Raw genomic sequence first — 20,648 nt, 5'->3', positions numbered from 1 at the left:
GGGGCAGCGACGCAGAAAGGAAAGCGGAGTCCACGTTTCCTAGGAAACGGAGATGGGGTGGAGGAGTCTTTGCGTCTTCTTACGTCATTACGCTACGGTCCGAGCGTCCCTGGAGTCTGGGGAGGGGCTTGGCCAATCCGAGGGGAGAGTGAGAGAAGTGGTGTTTATTGAATAGTGTGTACTCTTATTTCCACTGGCCTAACGAGCCTGGTAGGCTGCAGTCCATGGGGTCGCTAAAAGTCGGACACGACTGAGCGACTTCACTTTCACTTTTCACTTTCATGCACTGGAGAAGGAAATGGCAACCCACTCCGGTGTTCTTGCCTGGAGAATCCCAGGGACGGGGGAGCCTTGTGGGCTGCCGTCTATGGGGTCGCACAGAGTCGGACACGACTGAAGTGACTTAGCAGCAGCAGCAACAAGACTGCGCATTTTGTAGATGAGGAAAGTGGAGTCACAACAAATACTTGCTGAACTCCTTGAGGTCACAGGCGTTGAAGTGGCTTCGAGCCACTCGCTCGCACCATGCTTGGAACCAGCCTCAGGTTCCAGAGCTCTCCCTCTCCATCAGAGCCAGTTCTTGGCCCCTTCTTGCCCAGCGCCACAGGAGACTTGAAGAACAGCCCCAACGCCTCGCCGCTGCTTGGAGAGATGCTCGGGTAAGCGTAAACAGGACGGAATCCAATTGAACCGAGTTCCCGACCAAGACGCTCTCGTGCGCACGCGCGGACACGCTCCTGGGCGGGGCCTCGACCTCTAGTCCCGCCCAGACGTCCGGCGTTTCCCCTCTAGCGGCGAGGCGGGGCCGCGTCGCACGGGAAAAACGCGGGCTAGAGGCTGCATGCGGGCTCCAGCAGCGGGAATGGCAAGTTTTGGGGGCCTGGTCCTGCGACCCTGGATTCGAGAGCTGGTCCTAGGGTCAGACGCACTCTCAAGCCCGCGGGCGGGGCAGCTGCTCAAGGTGAGTTCCGCGCCCCCCCCGACACACACACCCTTCTCAGAGCCCGGAGACCTGGGCGGGGCCCCAAGGCGGTGGGTTTGACGCCGGTCGCCGCCCTCAGGTACTGCAGGAGGCCAAGGCCCAGAGCCCGTCCTGTGCCCCTGACCCGCCCGACGCGGAGGCCATGCTGCTTGTATCCGACGGGACCCACAGTATCCGATGCCTAGTGACGGGGGAGGCCCTGAACGCCTCAGACTGGTGAGAGAGGCTCCACGGAGCTTGGGAACTTTGGAGTCGGGTGAGACAGCACGAGCCTTGAGCCCTGAGCCCGAGGTGGGCGGGTCCCAGGCGGGCAGGGCTGCGTTCTGGCGAGCGCTGCAGTGAGGACCGCGCTCGCCGCAGGGAGGAGAAGGAGTTCGGCTTCAGAGGGACAGAAGGCCGGATACTGCTGCTGCGGGACTGCAAGGTCCGCGTCCAGGTCGCCGAGGGAGACACGGTGAGTGGTGAAGCTGGCTTGGGTGGATTACTGGGCCTGATTTCCTGAAAACTCCTGAGACCCGGTCCCTGAACTCACCCCTCCAGCCCGCGGAGTTCTACCTCCAGGTGGACCGTTTCGCTCTGCTGCCCACGGAACAACCCCGGGAACAGGTGACTGGTTGGTAAGTGATGCCTCCACTGTTGAGCTGTACTCTTCACCCAGGCCGGGCTGGCGTTGGCATAGGCCTTATGGGTTTGAGGGCTTGGGGCTTTAGTAACATGGAGCACTTGTTGTTTTTGTTCACTTGCTAAGTGGTGTCTGACTCTGTGACCCCTTGGACAGCAGCACACCAGGCTCCTCTGTCCTCCACTATCTCTCGGAGTTTGCTCAAATTCATGTTCATTGAGTTGGTGATGCTATCTAATCATCTCATTCTCTGCTACCCCCTTCTCCTGCCTTCAGTCTTACCCAGCATCAGGGTCTTTTCCAGTAAGTCAGTTCTTCGCATCAGGTGGCCAAAGTATTGGAGCTTCAGCTTCAGCAACAGTCCTTCCAGTAGATATTTAGGGTTTATTTCCTTTAGGGTTGACTCGTTTGATCTCTTTGCATTCCAAGAGAGTCTTCTCCAGCACCACAATTCCAAAGCATCAGTTCTTCAGCACTCAGCCTTCTTTACGGTCCAGCTTTCACATCCATACATGACTACTGGAAAAACCATAGCTTTGAATATATGGACATTTGTCAACAAGTAATGGTTTTGCTTTTTAATGCACTGTCTAGATTGATCATAGCTTTCCTTTCAAGGAACAAGTGCCTTTTAATTTCATGGCTGCAGTCACTGTCCGCGGTGATTTTGGAGCCAAAGAAAATAAACACTGTCACTGCTTCCACTTTTCCCCTTCTATTTGCCAGGAAGTGATGGGACTGGATGCTAACGATCTTTTGAATGGTGAGTTTCAAACCAGCTTTTTCACCCTCCTCTTTCACCCTCCTCACAAGCTCTTTAGTTCCTCTTCACTTTCTGCCATTAGAGTGGTATCTGTATATCTGAGGTTATTGATTTTTCTCCCAACAAACTTGATTCCAGCTGTGATTCATCCAGCCTGGCATTTCACATGAGGTACTCTGCATATCAGTTGTACTCTTTTCCCAATTTCGAACCAACCAGTTGTTCATGTCCAGTTATAACTCCTGCTTCTTGACTTATATACAGATTTCTTAGGAGATAGGTAAGGTGGTCTGGTATTCCCATCTTTTTACGAATTTTCCAGTTTGTTGTGATCCACACAAAGGCTTTAGCATAGTCAATGAACAGAAGTAAATGTTTTTCTGGAACTCTTCTGCTTTCTCCATAATCCAGTGTTGGCAGTTTGATATCCGGTTCCTCTTGACTCTTTGAAACTCAACTTGTACATCTGGAAGTTCTTGGTTCACCTATTGCTGAAGCCTAACTTGAAGGATTTTTGAGCTAGCATGGAGTGCAATTGTCCAGTAATTTGAACATTTTTAGGCATTGTCCTTCTTTGGGGTTGAAATGAAAACTGACCTTTTCCAGTTCTGTGGTCACTGCTGAGTTTTCCAAATTTGCTGACACATTGAATGCAGCACTTTAACAGCATCATCATTTAGGATTTTAAATAGTTCAGCTAGAATTCTATCATCTGCACTAGTTTTGTTTGTAGTAATGCTTCCTAAGGCCCACTTGACTTCACAGTCCAGGATGTTCACTTCTAGATGATTGACCACATCATCATGGTTATTGGAGAAATAGGGCCTTTCTTGTATAGTTTTTCTGTGTGTTCTTGGCCATCTCCTCTTAATCTCTTCTGTTTCTGTTAGGTTCTTACTGTTCCTGTCCTTTATCGTGCCCATCCTTAGATGAAATGTTTCCTTGAAATATCCAGTTTTCTTAAAGAGATCTCTAGTCTTTCCCGTTCTGTTCTTTTCCTCCGTTTCTTTGCATTGTTCACTTAAGAAGGCTTTTTTTTTTTACCTCTCCTTGGTGTTCTCTGGAACTCCGCATTCATTTGGGTATATCTTTCCCTTTCTCTCTTGCCTTTTGCTTCTCTTCTTTCCTCAGCTATCTGTAAGGCCTTCCCAGACAACCACTTTGCCTTCTTGCATTTTTTTCCTTTGGGTTAGTTTTGGTCACCACTTCCTATACAGTGTTACTAACTTTTGTCCATAGTTCTTCAGGCACTCTGTTAAGTCTAATCCCTTGACTTTTTTACCTCCCCTGTATAAGCATAAGGAATTTGATTTAGGTCATACCTGAATGGCCTAGTGGTTTTCCCTACTTTCTTCAATTTAAGCCTGAATTTTGCAATATGGAGCTCATGATCTGAACCACAGTCAGCTCCAGGTCTTGTTTTTGCTGATTCTATGGAGCTTCCCCATCTTTGGCTGCAAAGAACACAATCTGATTTCAGTATTGACCATCTTGTGATGTTCATGTGTAGAGTTGTCTCTTGGGTTGTTGGAAAAGGATGTTTGCTATGACCAGTGTATTCTCTTGACAAAACTCTGTTAGCCTTTGCTCTGCTTCATTTTGTACCCTAAGGCCAAACTTGCCTGTTATTCTGGTTATTTCTTGATTTCCTGCTTTTGCATTCCAATCGCCTGTGATGAAAAGAACATCTTTTTTTGGTGTTACTTCCAGAAAGTCTTCATAGAACCAGTCAACTTCAGCTTCTTCGGCATCACTGACTGTGATGTTGAATGGTTTGCCTTGGAAATGAACCAAGATCATGCTGTCATTTTTGAGATTGTACTCAAGTACTGCATTTCAGATTCTCTTGTTGACCATGAGGGCTACTGCATTTCTTCTAAGGGATTCTTGCCCACAGTAGTAGATATAATGGTCATCTGAATTAAATTCACCCATTCCCATCCATTTTAGTTCACTGATTCCTACCTAAGATTTGATGTCACTCTTGCCATCTCCTACTTGGCCACATCCAGTTCACCTTGATTCATGGACATAACATTCCAGGTTCCTGTGCAGTATTCTTTACAGCATTGGCTTTACTTTCATCACCAGGTACAGCTGAACGTCGTTTCCACTTTGACCCAATCACTTTATTCTTTCTGAAGCTTTTAGTAATTGCTCTCTGGTCTTCCCCAGTAGCTATTGGACACCTTCCAACCTTGTGGGGGAAGGCGGGGCTCATCTTCCAGTGTCATACCTTTTTGCCTTTCATACTGTCCATGGGGTTCTCCAGGCAAGAATACTGGAGTGGGTTGCCATTTTCTCCTCCAGTGGACCAAGTTTTGTCAGAAGTCTTCACTGTCACCTGTCTGTCTTGGGTGGCCCTTCAAGCATGGCTCTAGCTTCACAGAGTTATGCCCCTTCACCATGACCAGGCTGTGATTCATAAAGAACAGTGATTGCCTACCACTCCTCTTTTCCAGCAACGAGGACCCAGATGTGCGGAAAAAGCTCTGTGACTGCTTGGAGTGAGTATGGGGTTGGTTTTCTTGGGTCAGGTGTGGTTCAGTCAGGGGGTGACAGATCTGTGTAGGTAGGCTTCAGGATTGTTCCTCAGACTTGTCCCCTCTGTTTCTCTAGGGAGCACCTTTCAGAGTCCACGTCATCCAATACAGGTAACCGGCAACCCCACTGCTTCCTTAAGTAAAGCCTCCCCTCCTCCTTTGAGCTTCAGCCCATCCTCTGATCCCCTGCCGTAGGTCTTTCACTGTCCCAGCTTCTGAATGAGGTAGAGGTGGACCAGGAGCATCAGAAGGCACTAGTGCGCCTGGCTGAGAGCTGTCTGATACTGGCAGGTCCTGACATGGCAGCCCCCATCACACCCTGGGCTGCCTCTCGCTGCAGAGACACGGTCAGTCTGGGGCTTCTCTTGGGAAATGTCAGTGTGGGAAGTTGGGCAAGGGCCCAGACTGAACGTTCTCATCCCACAGGGAGAAGCTGTGTACACTGTCCCCAGCCTACGGCTGCACATCTCTGAGAATGACCAGCAAATCCTGAGCTCTCTGGGCCCAACTCAGAGGGCACAGGGTAAGGAGGACTGGAGAGGTCAAGAGGGAGGTAAGCCTGCCCAGTGCCCCCAGTGCTAATAAGCACCCCCCACCCCCAGGCCCTGAGCGATCCCCATCACACCTGGCTCTGCAGGACCTGTCACTGAGTCTGATCTCCTCCCCTCCTTCCTCGCCCAGTTCCTCAGGTAAGGTGATGCTCAGGCCCTGTGTTCTTGCTGCTGTCAATCAATTAGGTGCCTGGGCTCTGAAAGGGTACCCAGCTGGGCGGGGGTGAACACAGTCCCTGCAAGCCTCCGCTCACAGGTCCTTCAGCTGATCTGAGCTGAGGGGACTGTGCCCATGGTGAGTCCCCCTCCTCCTCAGGAACCCCTGCCATACCCAGCCACCTGCTGTCAAAGGAGAACAGTGCCAGCGTCAGCCTTCTGCCTCCTCTGCCCTTGGCTGCTCCAGACCCAGTACAGAAGGGCAGCTCCCAGCCCCTGTCAACCATCTGCTCAGCCCACGGCTCCCTGCCCCCCGGGTCCCCACACCCCAGCAGTATACCCAACGCCCCACTCCTGAGCTGTACCCCAAGCCTGTCACGACTTGGCCATGCCCCCAGTATACACCAGGCCCATATAAGCAGGGCCCAGAAACCTAGCCTGGAGTTCAAAGAGTTTGGGTTACCCCCCAAGACCTTGCATCATTCTCCAAGGACAAGAACCACCAAGGGAGCCCTGGAGTCCAGCTGTGTCTGGGTGAGCACAGCCCCCACAGCTGGAGGGTAGAAGGGGGTGGACCTTGGGTAGAGCTGGGCTGGGGGCTGGGGCAGCCTTGGATGAGGTTAGAGGCCTTTTTGGCCCCTTTCCAGACACCATGTCCCCTTCAGGACCCCCCAGAGAGGCATCGTGATGGTTCTGCCTTCCAGTATGAGTACAAGCCACCTTGCCCCTCCCTGTGTGCCCAGGTCCAGGCTGCCAGGTGAGTGCCTGGGGCTGCCCCTGCTGTCTTAGTTGCCTGTCCCCGTCCCCCCGACCTAAAACCTTGGTTCTCTTCTCAGGCTCCCTCCCCAGCTTGTGGCCTGGGCCTTGCACTTTTTGATGGAGCCACAGCCGGACTCTGAACTGACCCAGATGTGAGGGCTCATGGGAGGATATGTGCACAGGTCCAGGCCTGGGGGCGGATAAACAAAGCTCCACACTAGCTTCCTTTGAGTTTTTTAATAAAATAATCTCATGCGGCAGAAAGGAAGAGGTCAGGGGTTGGGGCCGCCGCCTCTTTGGTTTGTGGTTGGGGAGGGTGGGCTGGAGGGCTCTGTAGACTGGGTGGGTAGAGGCTCGGCTTCAAGGCCAGATCCTGCACAGAAAGAGAGGGAGAGAGGAAGGGTTAGGACTGAACCAAGCAGCCCTGCCGCCCTCCCAGCTGGCCCTGGCCCCCCTTACCTATGCTTGGAGATGGTGGCGCCTCAAGCTTTGGCCTGCGCTTGAGGACAGGGGAGCGCTGTAGCCGCAGGGGCCGGTCTGTGGGATACAGACAGACCTGGGGAGGGATGTTAAGGGCCCCCCTCCCAACACTTACTTGCCTTTGGAGCCTCCGCCTTCCCCTCACCCTCCCATCCCCGGCAGTGGTAGCTCCTAGCCCTCTGCCTCCAATTTTTCAACCCCTCAGGACACTGGTGGCCCTTCAAGGACCAGAGCCACAAAGGGAGCCCACTCCTCCCCCATCTCCTTCTGTATTCCAGCCCACAGGGAGGTGTTTCCCCCTCACCAGCAGGGGCCTGGAGCTGGTCCTCATGCACAGACACTGCTCGTCGCCCTGCCAAACGGGGCTGCGGCCTCAGCCGGCCATCTGGGGGAGGCCAGGGGGGTCAGGGTGTGGGCCCAACAGCCGCCCTTGCTCCAGCCCTTGCCTCCCACCTTCAGGGTCTGAGTTCCCAGAGGGGACTCCTCCAGTCCCTAGCCCAGTATTGAGTGGAAGCTGGGGTATTTGCTTACCTTCATTCCTGGAGCCTAAGCAGGGATCCTCTGGGAGGCCCAGGCTGTCTGGGGAGGGGCTGGATCTTCGGGGGCTTGGGCTGGGACATGGGGACGGGGGGCCTGGACCATCCTGTTGGCCCCAACCACGGCCCCTGAGCTCTGCATTCAACTGTTGCCCCAGTGTCTTCCAGGTGGCAGACTCAGGCCCTTGGCCCCCTGGCCCAGGTCTGCATGAAGGGTCTGTGGGGAGAGGGGTGTCAGCCAAGGCCTGGGTCAGGCAATGGTCCGATCCCCTGCAGCTTGTCTGTCCCCACATGCTCCCCAGCACTGTGGCTCTCACTCACCAGCAGACACTGAGTGGGTGCGGGACTTGATCGAGATGGGAGGAGCTTCTGTGGAACTATCCATAATGTCACCTGCAAAGGCAGAGTCGGGGGCTTAGGCACCAGACCTTAGTGAGGGGAAGAAAAAACATGGCTTCTACTCCTCTTAACCCCCAGGAGAGCAAATGCCTTGTGGACTGTCTCTTCCTCCCCCAAAATGTACTGCAGCAGCCCAGGGTTCCACTTACCATCTGAGCCAGCCTTCTTGATTTCTCCATCTTTGCTCTGTGGGAAACAGGGAAGTCAAGCTTAGTCCTGTCCCACCCTCATGCTAGCCTTGTTTTCTTATTTATTATTGTTCTGTATCTGCCACTAACAGCCACCATGGGTTGGGTAAGAACATGGCAGACCCAGTCCTGGTCTTGGAGCTCAGTCTGTGGTGGCGGACAGTTAACACAGAAGCATATGCAGGCACAAACACACACAGTGACTTCTCAGTTCTGTGATTCACTTCCTATAACTTAGTGTTTCTAAATTCAAGCTGAGTCTCACTTCACATGTGTTTTGATTTTCCTGCAAAGTTATTATAGGGTTAGTCCATAGGGTGGTGATTCTTACTAGGAACTGTGATCAGAGAGTGGCATTAGCAGGATGCATGGAAGAGTCAAGGAAGGTCCATAGGGAAACAGAGATGGAGGAAGAGGGAGGGACCTTGTGTAGCCCTTGGATGGTGGTGAGAGGCTGGAAGTGGGGCAGAGAGGAGTTCCAGACAGCAGAGCCTGTATGGAGGTCCGGAGATGCAACTGGGGTTGACAGCAGTGAAATGAAGGCAGTGACCAGGGCTGAGGCCCCGTTGGGCCCTGAGGCAGTATTAGAAGTCAAGTCCCCTAGAGGATTTGCTGTTTCAAATGAAGATGACTTTCAAAAGTCAGATTTCTGTTAGATCTGCAGAGAATGGGACTGTCACCGCTGCAAGGAGGAGATACTGGTGGCCTGGGTCAGAGCAGAAACCAAGAGGGAAGAAAGGGTGAATCGGACAGACCTGTCAGGAGTCTCCTGGTCACATAAATCACCCACATAAAGCCAGCTGCGTCACCTGCCTCATTTCCCACAGCACCCCTTTCCAACTCACTTGTTTCCTCTTGCCTTCGGCACTCCCACTGCCTCTGCTCACACCGATCCTCTGCAGCATCACTTGTACTCGCTGCTCAAAGGATGGGGCCAGCTCTGTGTCTCCCCGCTCCAGGGGCCGCCGCTGGGGACAGAGACACCGAGTGGTGAGAGGGCCTGCTGCCCCCACCGTTCCAGCGGAGCCCTTGCTCCTGGTCACCAGGCCTCACCTTGTCAGGCCTGGCACCCACTGTCTCCTCCTCCTCAGCAGGGAGCAGTATCAGGGAGTAGGCCTTGCTTTCACGGGTGTATCGAGGCCGACTCCTGCGGGTTGGGTCTGGGCTGCTGGTGCCCCCCTCGGCCCCTGCAGCAGGCTCCTCACCACGGCCAGGACGGGCCGGTGGTCGAAGCAAGTCCCCGAGTGTGGTTTTTCGAGAGCGGGGAGCCACGCCAGGGCTGGTCTCAAGATCAGGTCGTGACCCACGTGTTGAACGAGGCTTCTTGAAGGCAAAGAGGGTGCCCAGCTTCTTGCGAAGTGTACGGGGCACAGGGGTGGTACCTCCCTCGGCTGCCGGGTCCTCCTCAGGGGCCCAGCTGTGGGAACAGTCAACAGTGAGTGGGAAGGCCCATGGAGCAGCCCACCCTCTCCCCAACCCTTCCAACTGCCCCTTACTCACAGGCGATCCTGGTGGATCAGCCTTTTGGAGAAGAATTCCTCCACGCCCTCATCCACACGGGCACTGAGCCCATTCCCTTCCTGCGGCAGGGCTGGGGGCACCTGAGAGACACCACAGGGTTAAAGGGCTGAGTTCAGTTGTGACTTCTTCCCACCTTCCTTGTCCAGCGGCAGGCTCTGGGCAACTCCAGGACCTGGGAGCTGCAGTGACCCTTTGGAGCTGCTGTTACGAGCTCCCCCACTGTCCAGCGGCCGGGCAGAGATGCTGGTTTCACATACCCCCCTCACCTGTACTTGGCCCTGGATGTACACAGCTCACACCCGTTCTCGTCCCACTGAGTACCCTAAACACCCCAAACCACCTGATCACCAGCAGACTAGAACCCAGGTGTCCCCTGGGTCGCACGTTCCCACTCGCCACCCTCTCTGCTCCAAACAGTCCCTGCAGTACCCTCCACCCCCACCCCACTCGGCCTGCTGCCGGCTCAGCGGCGCCTGCTGCTGCGTCAGACCCTCTGGGGGGCCTCAAGCGGGCTCCTCCCCACCTCCGGCCCTGTGCCCACGACCAGCGCCAGTTCCCAGCCCACACATACACCCGCGCTGGACGTGCGGTAGACGCAGGACTGTCCCCATGGGAGGAGGGGGCAGCATCTTTCAGTAACCCTGGGGGAGGGAGGGTAAGACAGACACCCCCTCTCACACATCTACCCATGCAGCAGCCAACCCAAGGCAGAGTCCTACCCCAGGCGCTCCCCCAACGAAATCCACACACTCGTGACCCCGCATGAGCATGGCTTGAGGAAGAGGGTGGCCAGGAAGACGCCAGAACTCAGCTGCGTGACCCCACCACCCACCTCCCTGCCCCCCATCACCCTTAAGAGCGAATGGGCCGCCTGAGACCCCCAATTCCACGAGCTCTGGAGTGGGGGTAGGGCGCTCACCTGGGGGCCCCCCGGCGGCGGGCGGTGGTGGTGCTGGCGCCGCGGCCGCGGTCGGGTCCGGGTCGGATGGCGCAGGGGCTGCCCGGAGGGCGGCAGGTCCATGCGAGGCAACGGGCCGGCCGGGGGCCCTGGGGCGGCGGGGCTCGGCGAGCCACGAGCGGATGGCCCCGCCTGCGGCTCTGCATCTTCCCCTGGAGCCGCCAGCTCGGGTTCCGGCTCTAGCTCCTCAGCAGCACCTGAGTGGAGTGCACCAGAAGAGCACCGAGCGCCAAGCCCGGGGAGGTGGCGGCGGCGGCAGCAGCGGTGGCGCTAGGGTGGCGGGGGACCCGCCCAGGGCGTGGGGAGGGGCTGGGCTACGCCGCCCGCCCCCCTGCCCGCCCCTCCCCCGCTGCCGCTGTCCGTGGTGCTGAGCGCGGCCCCGAGCGGCGCGCGGCCCCGCGACGCCGCCAGGCATGCGCATCCCGCGGGTTGGAAAGGGAGGGGGCGGTAGAGTAGGGAACGAATCGAGAGAAGACTGTGTCCCGGCCCTGGTCTGAGGTCCCACCCTGTGCTAACGGACCCCAACTTTATAGTTGTACGGGGTCTTGGCCTGGCCCACTCAACGGTCAGGGAGTTCCCAGGGCAGAGATGAATATATTGTGTCCAGGTGGCCAGGTCTATCTAATGGAACTTTAGTCCAACCTGAGTAACTCTTCCCCTGGGGCCCTGACTTACTGTGAGTGGAGGAGTCCAGATGAAGACAGTAGAGGGATTCAGGCCATTTCTGTGGAGGACTTGCATCCTGGTGAGGAGGGCACAAATTCAGCCTGGGGTCCATACCCCAGAACAAGATGGGAAGATCTAGAGTTCTAGGCCCAGAGTTCCGCGACCACCTACCTTCTGCTCCTCTTCATCATCCTTTTCTTTCTCCTCAGGGAAGAAAAGACCTTCCAATTCCCCAGGCCCAAGGGGGCTGGACTCATCTCCATCTAGGGCCGATATGACAGGGGGCATTGCCTCTGTTGCCTGTTGAGCCAGACTCTCCACCTGCAATACCAGGCACCCCAAAGATGGGGAGACAGGGCCTCAGCCATAGTCCTATCAGTGCTAAGAGAACCCCTAAATACTGGGCTACATGACCCCAAAAGACATTACAGAACCTCTGCAAGGCAGTGGCCATGTGTGTATGTAAGCACATAATCCCTGCTCAAGACATTACAGAACCCCTGCAAGGCAGTGACCAGGTGTGTCTGTGTCTGTGTGTGTGTAAGCCCGCAGTTCCTCCTCACCAGCCGATCCCGGGCTGCACTCAGACCTGCCACAGCCTGAGCCACAATGCTCTCTGCCAAGGTCCCTGTGACTGACAGGCGCATGTTCCTGATGGCAACAGAGGACAGGGGTTAGTGTGCTGTCTTTATCCAGTCTAGCCCGGTCCTGCCCAGCCCAATCCAGCCTACCTGAGCCGAGTGAAGGCATCTTGCAGCAGGTGCTCTGGGAGCAGCTCTGGGAGACCCCTTGAGCCCCCGAGGACCCCTTCTAGCTGCTCCCTCCACCTGGGACCCTGCAATGTCTGTGGGCAGAGACTCCTTGTTGTGTCCAATGTGGCCTGAGTGAAGTCCTGGTCGAAGGTCAGAGCACAGTGAGTTTTGTGGCCGGGGCCCAGCCTCACTGGCTTGGGGCTCCTAACCCCCAAAGAACACTGGGGGTTACCACAGACTCGGGATACCACAATCACACCTCTGGATGGGGGTCAAGGCTGCATATGGGGAAGGGGGGCAGCTGGGGCCAGGGCACTATCTCACCTGAATGTCCCGGCGGCACACCTCTCCCACCTGTCCCAGTAGGCCCTCCAGCTTCTGCCGCAGCTGCCATTGGTGGCTTGGGGAACTTCCAGCCTCATAGAGAATGGGGAGAATCTGGAGGCCAAGGAAGAAAAGGAGTTGCAAGCTGACCCCTAACTAAGAGGGAGGCGTCCTCGTGGTGGGAGGGAGTGCTCACGCTGAGAGAGAAGTTGGCATTTTGGATGGCATCCTCAGCCTGGTGCACAGCAGCTTCACCCTGGGGTCCAGCCCCACAGCCCAGCAACTCCACGTGCTCCTGCACCGACTGACACAGTTCATTCACTTCCTGGGGGGCAAGAGGGACTCAATTGTAGCCTGGTCCCCTCCCTGTCCCCCAGATCCTGACTGCCCCCTTCCCAAGGTCTCTGCAGGGTGGGTGAGGTCCTGAAGCTGACACCATCAGGACAGTCACTTGGGAATCTTATCTGTTCAAGAAGAGAGGTCAGTGTCTCCTTTGGTTCATTGCAGGGACATTATATATACTTCCTAAACGTCCAGAATAGGAAGGAAAAGAGTGGTTAGTCATGTCAGTGTTTTAGAAGTTCAACCTGTTCATCATCGACCTAGAGGACAGATTGAGGGATGGAGAGAAATGTGAGTGAGGAGCTGTGGAGGAGAGACAAGGGGGAAGCAAAGGATAGTTGGGTGGGAGTAAGGAGCGGTGTTGGAGAATGGGTCAAGATGCAGAACCAAGGAGGTCTGTGGAGGCTGCAATGTGGCCAAGAGAGACCTGGACTGAAGCTCTGTCCACAGCACTTGGTGGGTGTGGGCACCAGTGAGACTGGGCTCCAGAGTAAAAGAGTTTTGTGAGAAATGGCGAGATCACTTGTAGAATGTGAAGCTCTGAAGTTGTCAAGATGCCTGGGCTCTGGAGCTTGGGAGAGAAGTGGGATTTGGGAACAGGTGGATGGGGAACATCTCACCAAGTAGTGGAGGGAGATGAAGCCAGAAGAAGGGTCATTGGGTTGGGCCACAACAGACAGGGAAGTTCACAAGTGGGGCTACAGTTGGGAATGGGGAGAACTGATTGAGGATTTAAAATACCTCCTGTCTTTAACTAGGGAGCCTATTTAAATGATTTAAGGGAATTTCCTGTGGTCTAATGGTTAAGACTCCATGCTTTCACTGCAGGGGCCTGGGTTCATTCCTTAGTTAGAGAAATGATATCTCGCAAATCAGCTGTGTGCAGTAGCCTCCCCACGCCCAGTTTTTTTTTAATTGAAAAAAAAAAATGCTTTCAAAAGGCAGCTAGTAGTGTTATGTGGGGGAGCTATTTCAAGAGCTATCAGTTCCACTGCAGATCAAGGAGAAGGACTTGTCTGGGACAGTAGGATTCAGGCACACTGGCTACCCTCAGACTCATGGTGTCTCTCAGCAGCCACAACCCTCCCCATTCTCTACAGTCTGTTGGTGCTCAAGGCTGAGTAGGGGAACTCTGACCTGTTCGGAGGGGTCTGACCCCAGACCCAGGGGCTTCGGGCAGGAGGTGCAGTCAGTAGAGGTGTGGTCTGTGCGATTGTTCCTCAAGAGACAGGCTTGGATCTGGGCACAAGAGAGCCTGAGAAGTGGTAGGGCAGGACCAAGGCACAGGGCAAGTCAGGGGAAGAGAGGGAACCCCCACCTGATGCACGGCCCGTGCTGTCAGTTCAGGACGGCTGCGCTGAGCCTGGGCCACATCGTTCAGTGGCAGAGGCATGGCCTTCAGGCTGCGGTTCTGTTCCAGGGCCTGTGCCACGTCCAGCAGGCCCAGAGCAGATGTGTGGTTCCGGTCCCAGACCACAGACCTGGGCCGGGCTGGGCTTTAGTTGGGGGCGGAGCTCTGCAAGGAGCTCCCAACCCCTCTGGCCTTTTCATTAGCACCCCTGAGCTCCACCTGCTCTGCTTCATTCAGCCCTACCCCAGTAAACCCCTCTATACACGCCCTCTTCCCCCGTTGGTCCCACCCCTGTGACCCCGCCCACCTGAGCCTCGTGTTAACCCGAAGCGCCTTGGCCAGCATCTTGGCACCCGTGTCCCCCATGGCGTTGCCGCTGATATCCAGGGCTGTCAGGTTAGGATTGGTGCCCAGGGCCCGGAGCAGGACGCCGGCGCCCAGCTTCAGCCGTGACTCAGCCACAGACAGAGACTGCAGGGGCTGGGGTTAAGAGAAAGCCATTTGCAGTTGGAGTCAGGGGCCAGCAAGGAGGACGGGTCTCAGAGTCCATTGCCTGAGGATCCCACGTGGTCCCGTGAACTCACACAGTCGTCATCCTGCATGAGCTGAACAATCCGGTGCAGGACGTCGTCCAGGGTCTCCCTGTGGGCGGGGGGCAGCAGTTGGCAGAAGACCCGGGTGGTGGGGTGCAGTTGGGAGGCCCAGGAGGGGGATAGGGGCTCACTTGCACCGGACGTTGAAGTTCCTTCCAAGCGCCACGTGTCGCAGGGACCGACTCCTCCCGATGGCCAGCACCAGAGTCACCATGTCTGAGCCAAAGCCTGGGGGGTGGCTCGGGTCACACACAAGGCGAGGCTGCGGGGGGTGGGAATTTGGTGGGTGGTGGGAGGATGGGTTTCTGGACGGCCTCACCATTATCTGCCAGATCCAGGGAGCTCACTGCGCCAGCATCACACACCAAGTCTTGTATCACCTGAGCACCCGCCGAGCGCAGCTGAAGGTGGGAAGAGGAGCGTGCTCAGGCCAACAGGCCACAGGTGGGGAGGATCACGAGCCCAACGGCCCAGCGCTCCCGCCTCGCAGCCCCAGCCCCAAAGGGCAAGTCCCGTGGCTCCGGGCAGGCTGCTCACCTCACACGCGCTGAGGTCCAGGTGTAGGTCATTAAGGTGCGTGTTGAGTGCCAGGCCTTCCAGAAGCGCCCTGGGAGAGGGTGTCACAGGGGATAGCGGAAGCTGGAAGAAGGGTCCCCAGAGCAGAGCGCGAACAGCAAGAAGGAACGATGCCCGGGAGATCAAGGGTGCGGTAAGAGCGGGGTGAGGTGCCGAGGCGAAGCCTGGGTGTTGGCCGACAGGCAAGGGCATGGGACACTGACCTGAGTGCGTCGGGTGGCAGTTTGCAGCCCGATAGGCCCAGGTGCCGAAGCGTCCCGGCGCGACTGAGGAAGAGTTGCAGAGCGTCGGGCACAGCCCTGGACTTCCTGGGGTGGGGAGTGGGCAGAGTGGGCGTCCTGGCGCGGGGAGGCGGGGTCCGGCAGAGTCCTGCCCCCTCCCGCCCCGCCCCCTTACGTGCGGGAGAAGACGTTCCTCGAGGCGTCTAGGTGCGCCAGGCTGGAGCAGCCGCCGCGGGACAGCGCCGCGAAGAGCTGCGAGAGGAGGTTGTGGGCTACACCGGCCGGAGGACTGAGCACCCAGCCTCCAGTCGCCCTTGGGCCACAGGCCTGCCCGGCCCTACAGATCACCCCCCACTCACAGTGTCCAGGGCGGTGTCGGTGCCTGCGAGATTCAGGAACGTCAGAACGTTAGGACGGCTCAGGAAACTATAGAGGCCCTGGCGGGAGGATGGAGATGGGAAAGAGTCAGGGATGACTCCACCAAGAGCTTCCCGACACCCCACTGCCTGCGGCGGCGTCCCCAATCACCTCCCTAAAGACAGCCACTCACCCCACGGTCCTCCGAAGCCCCCAGTGCCCCGGGGTTCCCGGAAAGGTCCAAGTGGGTCAGGGCAGAGTCAAAGGCTGAATTGGAAGCCAGTGCCCGGCCTAGAGCCCTCATTCCTGGTGATGGAGGAGGGGGGCTCACCATCAGGAGACCCCACCTCCCAGCTCCACCACCCCACACCATCCTCGGGCCTGCCTACCTCGCGGCGTCAACCCAGTCTGCGCTAGGCTGAGTCTCCTCAGGGCTCCAGGATGCTTCTCTAGGTGTCTGCTAAGGGCAGCCACACCTGCGGGATGGGGGTAGTAGCCGTGTGGGTCTCATCACCTCCAGCACCAGCCCCCAGGGCTTCCCCAAGCTCAGGTGTACCTCGGTCATCCAGCAGGTTCCCAGCCAGGCTGAGCTCCCGCAATCCCGAGCTGGTGTGTCCCGCCAGTGCCTGGGCCAGTCGCCGGACAAAGTCTCTGGGGACCAGACCACACCCCAGGTGTGAAGCTTTGAGCCTGGATTCCCTGCTCCTCCCCAGGCCACTAGTCTCTCCAACCCAAGCCCTGTCCCCCCTACCCCCTCAGGCCACAGGTCTCCAGCACCAGCTCCTCCAGGTGGGATGACTGATTCATCATGTGCAGAATCTGTTCTGAGACCTCAAGGCTCTGAGAACCAGAGTGGGAGAGAGAGCTCAGTGGGCTGCCCACTGACCCACGCTCCCCGCTCTCCCCTGTGCTTCTCACCAGCTTCATGTCCACGCAGGAGAGGCACCGGAACCAGAGATTGTAGGACAGGGCAGCCACACTCAAGGCCAGGTCCCTGGGGGGAAGAAGGGGCAGGAGCAGAGCTCAGGACCCCTCAGCCAGATCTAAGTCCAGTATCCCCTCTCTCCATGGAGAAGCTAAAGCCAGGAATGTGGTTCATGCAGTCCTCCCCTCCTTACAGCCCTGGCGGGTCACTCACCGACTTCCCAGATGGCTGAAGTCTCCTAGGCTGAAATGGCGGCAGCCCTGACGATGGTAGATGGTGTCCACATCCTGGGTGGGAAGAAAGTACCTCCAACTTGCTTGGGACCACAAGAGGTAGGGGGGACTTCTCAAAGCACCAGGGGAATTAGATGTCTCCAGAGCCCCCAGAGAGGGCCCTACTCTCACCCACTGAATCTCCTCTCGGAAAGGGAAGCCATTGTAGTCACACAGGGCCTCGTATGTCTCCGAGAAGCCCCCTGGGTTGGCGCCAAGGGTGTGATGGGGCAGGAATTGGGGCAAGAGAGAGACAAAAGGTCAGAGATGGAGAATAATCAGCCCCAGGATGGGTAGTGGCTGAGTGGTTCTGTTCAGTTTGTTGAGCCCTTAAAATCCAGGGGTCATGCAGGAGGGGGTCAGCTGGAAGCCCTAAGTGGCCTCCGCCTTGGCCCTTACCACAGGGGCTGCTGGGTGAGGTGGCTTCTGAGGAGCTGCTTTTCTCCAGCCGAGCCAGCATGGAGGGGGGTGTGGGCCTCCGGAAGAGTTTCCTGAGGAGGGGATGAAGGAGAAGGGGGCAAGGAACTTCTAGGCCCTGGGAGTGAGGCCCCCCACAGCAACATCCAGGGCACCCCTCGCTGCCTCCCTTCCCTGCCAGCCCTGTCAGCTGCTGGGCCTCACCCAAGGGTTGAGCGAGGGAAGACCTTCCTGATGGCAGCAGCGATGTGCTGGGCCAGCTGTTCCAGGGCAGCCACACCAGTAAACTCCAGGACCAGTTCAGGCAGGGACTCCAGCTCAAAGGTGACCTGGGGGTGGGGGTGGGGTGAGGGATGGGTTCCAGGGTGAGGGATGGGCTCCATGTGGGGGCGGGGGTGGGGAATGGAGGACAAGACCAGACTGCAGGCCCCGGTGGGGTACTAGGGGTCTCACCTGAGGGGGTGTCTCCTGCAGCACCATGGCCTGGACCTCCAGGTAGCTGAATGTGCAGTCCACCTATGGAGTGCCTGGGTGAGCTTGGACCAAAGTGCAAGACCCAAAGCGCAAGACCCACCCTCTTGGGAGCCCAGTCCTTTGTGCAGCCTGGATCTCAGAGCAAGACCTGTCTAGACTCCAGTCCTGCCTGATGTTGGCAGCCCAGTGCTGTTGGGAGGGCAGAGTCCACAAGGACAAGATGGACAACGTCACAGATGCAACCCTCATCAGGAAAGCTGCTAGAGGGCAAGGGGGCTGTGGCCAGGCCATTGGGACTCACCCTCAGAGGGAGGCAGGTGTGGAGCAGGTAGGCTCTCCATCGGAGCAGTGCCTGAGGGGAGAGAGTGTCTCACCTTGGGCAGGGCAAGAGGCTCCTTCTGCTTGGGCCCCAGTGGCCCTCCCAGGCAGGCTCTGCCCCAGCCATACCAGGACATGACCTTGCTCGGCACCCTCCCGCTCTGGCAGCCAGGTTTTCAGCAGCAGTTCTGCCTCCTTGGGCCACAGGAACTTGGTGATCTCGCCTGTGGAAGGGCAGCCTGCTGGGAGATGGTTCCTGCCATGGAGGTCAGTTCGTGCCCATGGTCTGTGGTCTGTATGGGGCTAGGGGGCCTGGGCTCATCTAGGGGGCCAGCTAGGAAGCAGTGGAGTGGATCTGGGCCGCCAAGCCCTCCTGATGACCAGAGGGAACCACTTGCCGGGTGCCCCAGGACTCTGGGTGGGCCACCGGTTGGTACCGGGGCCGCACGGCTTCCTCCCAGCCAAGTAGGAGAGAAGGACCAGCGCTTACCTCGCAGCTCGCAGGATATGCCGTCGGGGGTCTGGGCCATGCGGCCGGCCCTGCGGCCGGAGCTGGCCCAAGGAACTCACACGAGAAATGGCAGCAGCGGCGGGTGAGCACAGGAAGCCTGGGGCCCCGGCAGCATAGCAGCCACCTGCTCCTCCTGCAGCGGAAGGTACGCACCGCTTCCTGCCCCCGGCCCGGCTCCTCCCCGCCCGGCCTCCGCGGGCCGGGAGATGTCAGGCGGGTACGAAGGAGGTGGGCAGATGCCAGCTGCCCGCCCGCGCCGTCGCTACTCTGTAAGGGTAGATCTGAGGAGGGAAGGGAGAGGTGTGCCCGGGAGGGTGTCGCACGTCGCGTGCCTCTTTTGGTTCCTAGCCCCCTAACTTCCACCCTGCTACAGTCCCTCCTGAGAGCACCAGGGGGCGCTGCCCGCTCGGGGAATCTGCGGCCCGCCTCGGCCAGGCCCCTCCAAAGCCCAGCGAGGGAGGTGGACCGCAGGCAGGATACATAGGGCATCTGTTCAGAACGGAGAATCGGATTTCTCCTAACCCTGAGGACCCTATCTGTTGCTCCTAACCTGGAGTCCCTCACCGCGTCGGAGAGACACAAACTGTTGAAAGGGTGGGAAAAACACCAGATGAGCCCAGATGCCCTTCTCTGTGGCAGAGGTCCTTAGCTTTCATCAGGTTCAAGCTGGGTCAGGGCCAGAAGGTGCCACTGCAGGGAGGGGTGGAGTGACTCATGAGCAAAGGCAATGGATGTAGGGGTCCTCCCATGTCTGCCTTCTCCCAGTGCTGGAGAGAGCTTGGGGAGGGGGAACCACTAGCAGAGAGGAAAGCTACTGTCTGCAGGACTAGGTGGCCATCAGGTCATGGGATGCATGATGCCCTATAGAAGACCAGGGACCTAGATTCTGGAGAGTTGACAGGAGGGGATTTAACCTTTTTCTTCCATTACAATCTAATTAAACTCTATGAGAAGAGAAACAAGCCTCGGCCCTGCCCATAGCTCAACCAGGCGGGGTGAAATAACCTGAGACACTGGGCAGTCCCTTGGTTTCATCCCACCTCCTGCTATCCCTCCTCACATTGAGGCCTGGAAACAGTGAGAGCATTTTTCAGTTATCTGACCATCAGCAGCATCTCCCCCTGCCCTGAGGACCACCAAAGACTAGGACAAAGTGGAAAGTAGAGATTGAATCGTAAAAAAACTTTGCAGGAAGCCACCTCCCTTAAAGCCAACAGGCCCAGCTGTAGCAGCCCAGGGGCCACAGGGATGGACTCAGTTGGAGAGGGAGCTAAGTTCCTGCCAACAGAGGCAAGAGGAAGTCCTGTTCTGCTGCCTCCCAATCTGAAAGGAGGGAGTTCAAGTTAAGACTCTGGGAAGACCACAGAAGCCATCAACTGCTTCTAGGGCGTGAGCTCACACACAGTATGGCCAAGTGGTCAGGAATGAAAGTTCTGAAGGTACGCTGCCTGAATTCAAGTCCTGACTCTGCTTAACAGCTGTTTGACACTGAGTAAATCACCTCCTCTTTCTGTTTTGGGCTTCCAGTTCCTGTTTTCTAAGCTGGAACTTTAAACTTACCTCGGAGTATAAAGATTAAATGTTTATTAAGAGAAGTGCTCACAATAGTATCTGGAACTCAGTGAACACTCACAGTTGCCAAGTCTTACTGTGACAAACCTAAGACTCCAGAACAGGACAGAAAACCTCCCTCCCTGGGATTTTTCTGTTCAGAATGATTCGAATGAGAAAAACAAGAGGGAATAAATGCCAAAGGCTTCGAGCTGCTCCCAGGTGGCAGGATTCTCAAGACCAACAGCCACACTGGTAGCATCAGCCCTTGTCTAGTGACTGCTATGGGAACAAGCAGAGGGCTGTGGAGGAGGAAACCAGATCAGCCTGGAGATCAGGACAGGGGCGCTGGGCTAGCCACATATCTCCTTAACTGCTTGCTGTCAAGGTGGCAGTGACAAAACAAACCTAACTGCCATCAGAGGCCTAGAGAACACATGGGACTCAGCTCCCACAAGTTAGTGACTCAAGGAGAGAAGCCTTCAATTTGTTCAAGACCGTCTGTGTGTTCTAGACAGCGTGACACCCTGTAGGCGCTCA

The 20,648-nt window shown here is 56.9% G+C and overlaps 2 protein-coding genes across 4 annotated transcripts; one reads left to right on the top strand and one right to left on the bottom strand.

Annotated features, from left to right (window-relative positions):
* Positions 1-120: 120 nt before the first annotated feature.
* ACD (ACD shelterin complex subunit and telomerase recruitment factor) lies at positions 121-6,640 on the top strand. 3 transcript variants are annotated; one of them, XM_055551842.1, is made up of 12 exons: positions 121-961; positions 1,062-1,198; positions 1,343-1,436; positions 1,523-1,599; positions 4,830-4,874; positions 4,987-5,021; positions 5,202-5,257; positions 5,337-5,433; positions 5,513-5,599; positions 5,778-6,151; positions 6,265-6,374; positions 6,454-6,640. In XM_055551842.1, exons 1-12 carry the CDS (start codon positions 842-844, stop codon positions 6,530-6,532), a joined length of 1,311 nt encoding a protein of 436 aa, XP_055407817.1. In that variant the 5' UTR covers positions 121-841; the 3' UTR covers positions 6,533-6,640. The 3 variants fall into 3 exon arrangements, with proteins under 3 accessions (XP_055407817.1, XP_055407815.1, XP_055407816.1); XM_055551840.1 differs by having other exon boundaries at positions 701-961; positions 5,106-5,257; XM_055551841.1 differs by having other exon boundaries at positions 738-961; positions 5,106-5,257; positions 6,283-6,374.
* On the bottom strand, positions 6,599-19,046 carry CARMIL2 (capping protein regulator and myosin 1 linker 2). The gene is given in 42 exon segments (XM_055551126.1): positions 6,599-6,749; positions 6,836-6,913; positions 7,161-7,241; positions 7,388-7,609; positions 7,714-7,785; positions 7,941-7,977; positions 8,825-8,947; positions 9,033-9,396; positions 9,480-9,580; positions 10,420-10,655; positions 11,134-11,200; positions 11,296-11,445; positions 11,688-11,775; positions 11,856-12,016; positions 12,201-12,314; positions 12,397-12,525; positions 13,680-13,781; positions 13,861-14,023; positions 14,201-14,373; positions 14,478-14,535; positions 14,618-14,714; positions 14,806-14,887; positions 15,024-15,093; positions 15,266-15,370; positions 15,459-15,596; positions 15,632-15,720; positions 15,834-15,946; positions 16,030-16,116; positions 16,197-16,291; positions 16,392-16,480; positions 16,559-16,634; positions 16,779-16,852; positions 16,970-17,040; positions 17,237-17,328; positions 17,459-17,583; positions 17,708-17,770; positions 18,030-18,080; positions 18,176-18,270; positions 18,537-18,579; positions 18,582-18,664; positions 18,667-18,747; positions 18,947-19,046. Coding segments are annotated over 42 exon segments (4,539 nt in total). The 3' UTR covers positions 6,599-6,648.
* Between the last annotated feature and the right edge of the window lie 1,602 nt (positions 19,047-20,648).

Source organism: Bubalus kerabau, chromosome 17 (genome assembly GCF_029407905.1).
Source record: "Bubalus kerabau isolate K-KA32 ecotype Philippines breed swamp buffalo chromosome 17, PCC_UOA_SB_1v2, whole genome shotgun sequence".
NCBI classification, from domain to species: domain Eukaryota; kingdom Metazoa; phylum Chordata; class Mammalia; order Artiodactyla; family Bovidae; genus Bubalus; species Bubalus kerabau.
This window is presented reverse-complemented; position numbering and strand designations above follow the sequence as displayed.

Coding starts and splice junctions, on each gene's coding strand:
- ACD (XM_055551840.1), top strand. CDS start 842: ATGCGGGCTCCAGCAGCGGGAATGGCAAGTTTTGGGGGCCTGGTCCTG. Junction 5,022..5,105: donor GTCCACGTCATCCAATACAG/GTAACCGGCAAC, acceptor CCCCTGCCGTAG/GTCTTTCACTGTCCCAGCTT. Junction 5,434..5,512: donor CCCAACTCAGAGGGCACAGG/GTAAGGAGGACT, acceptor CCCCACCCCCAG/GCCCTGAGCGATCCCCATCA.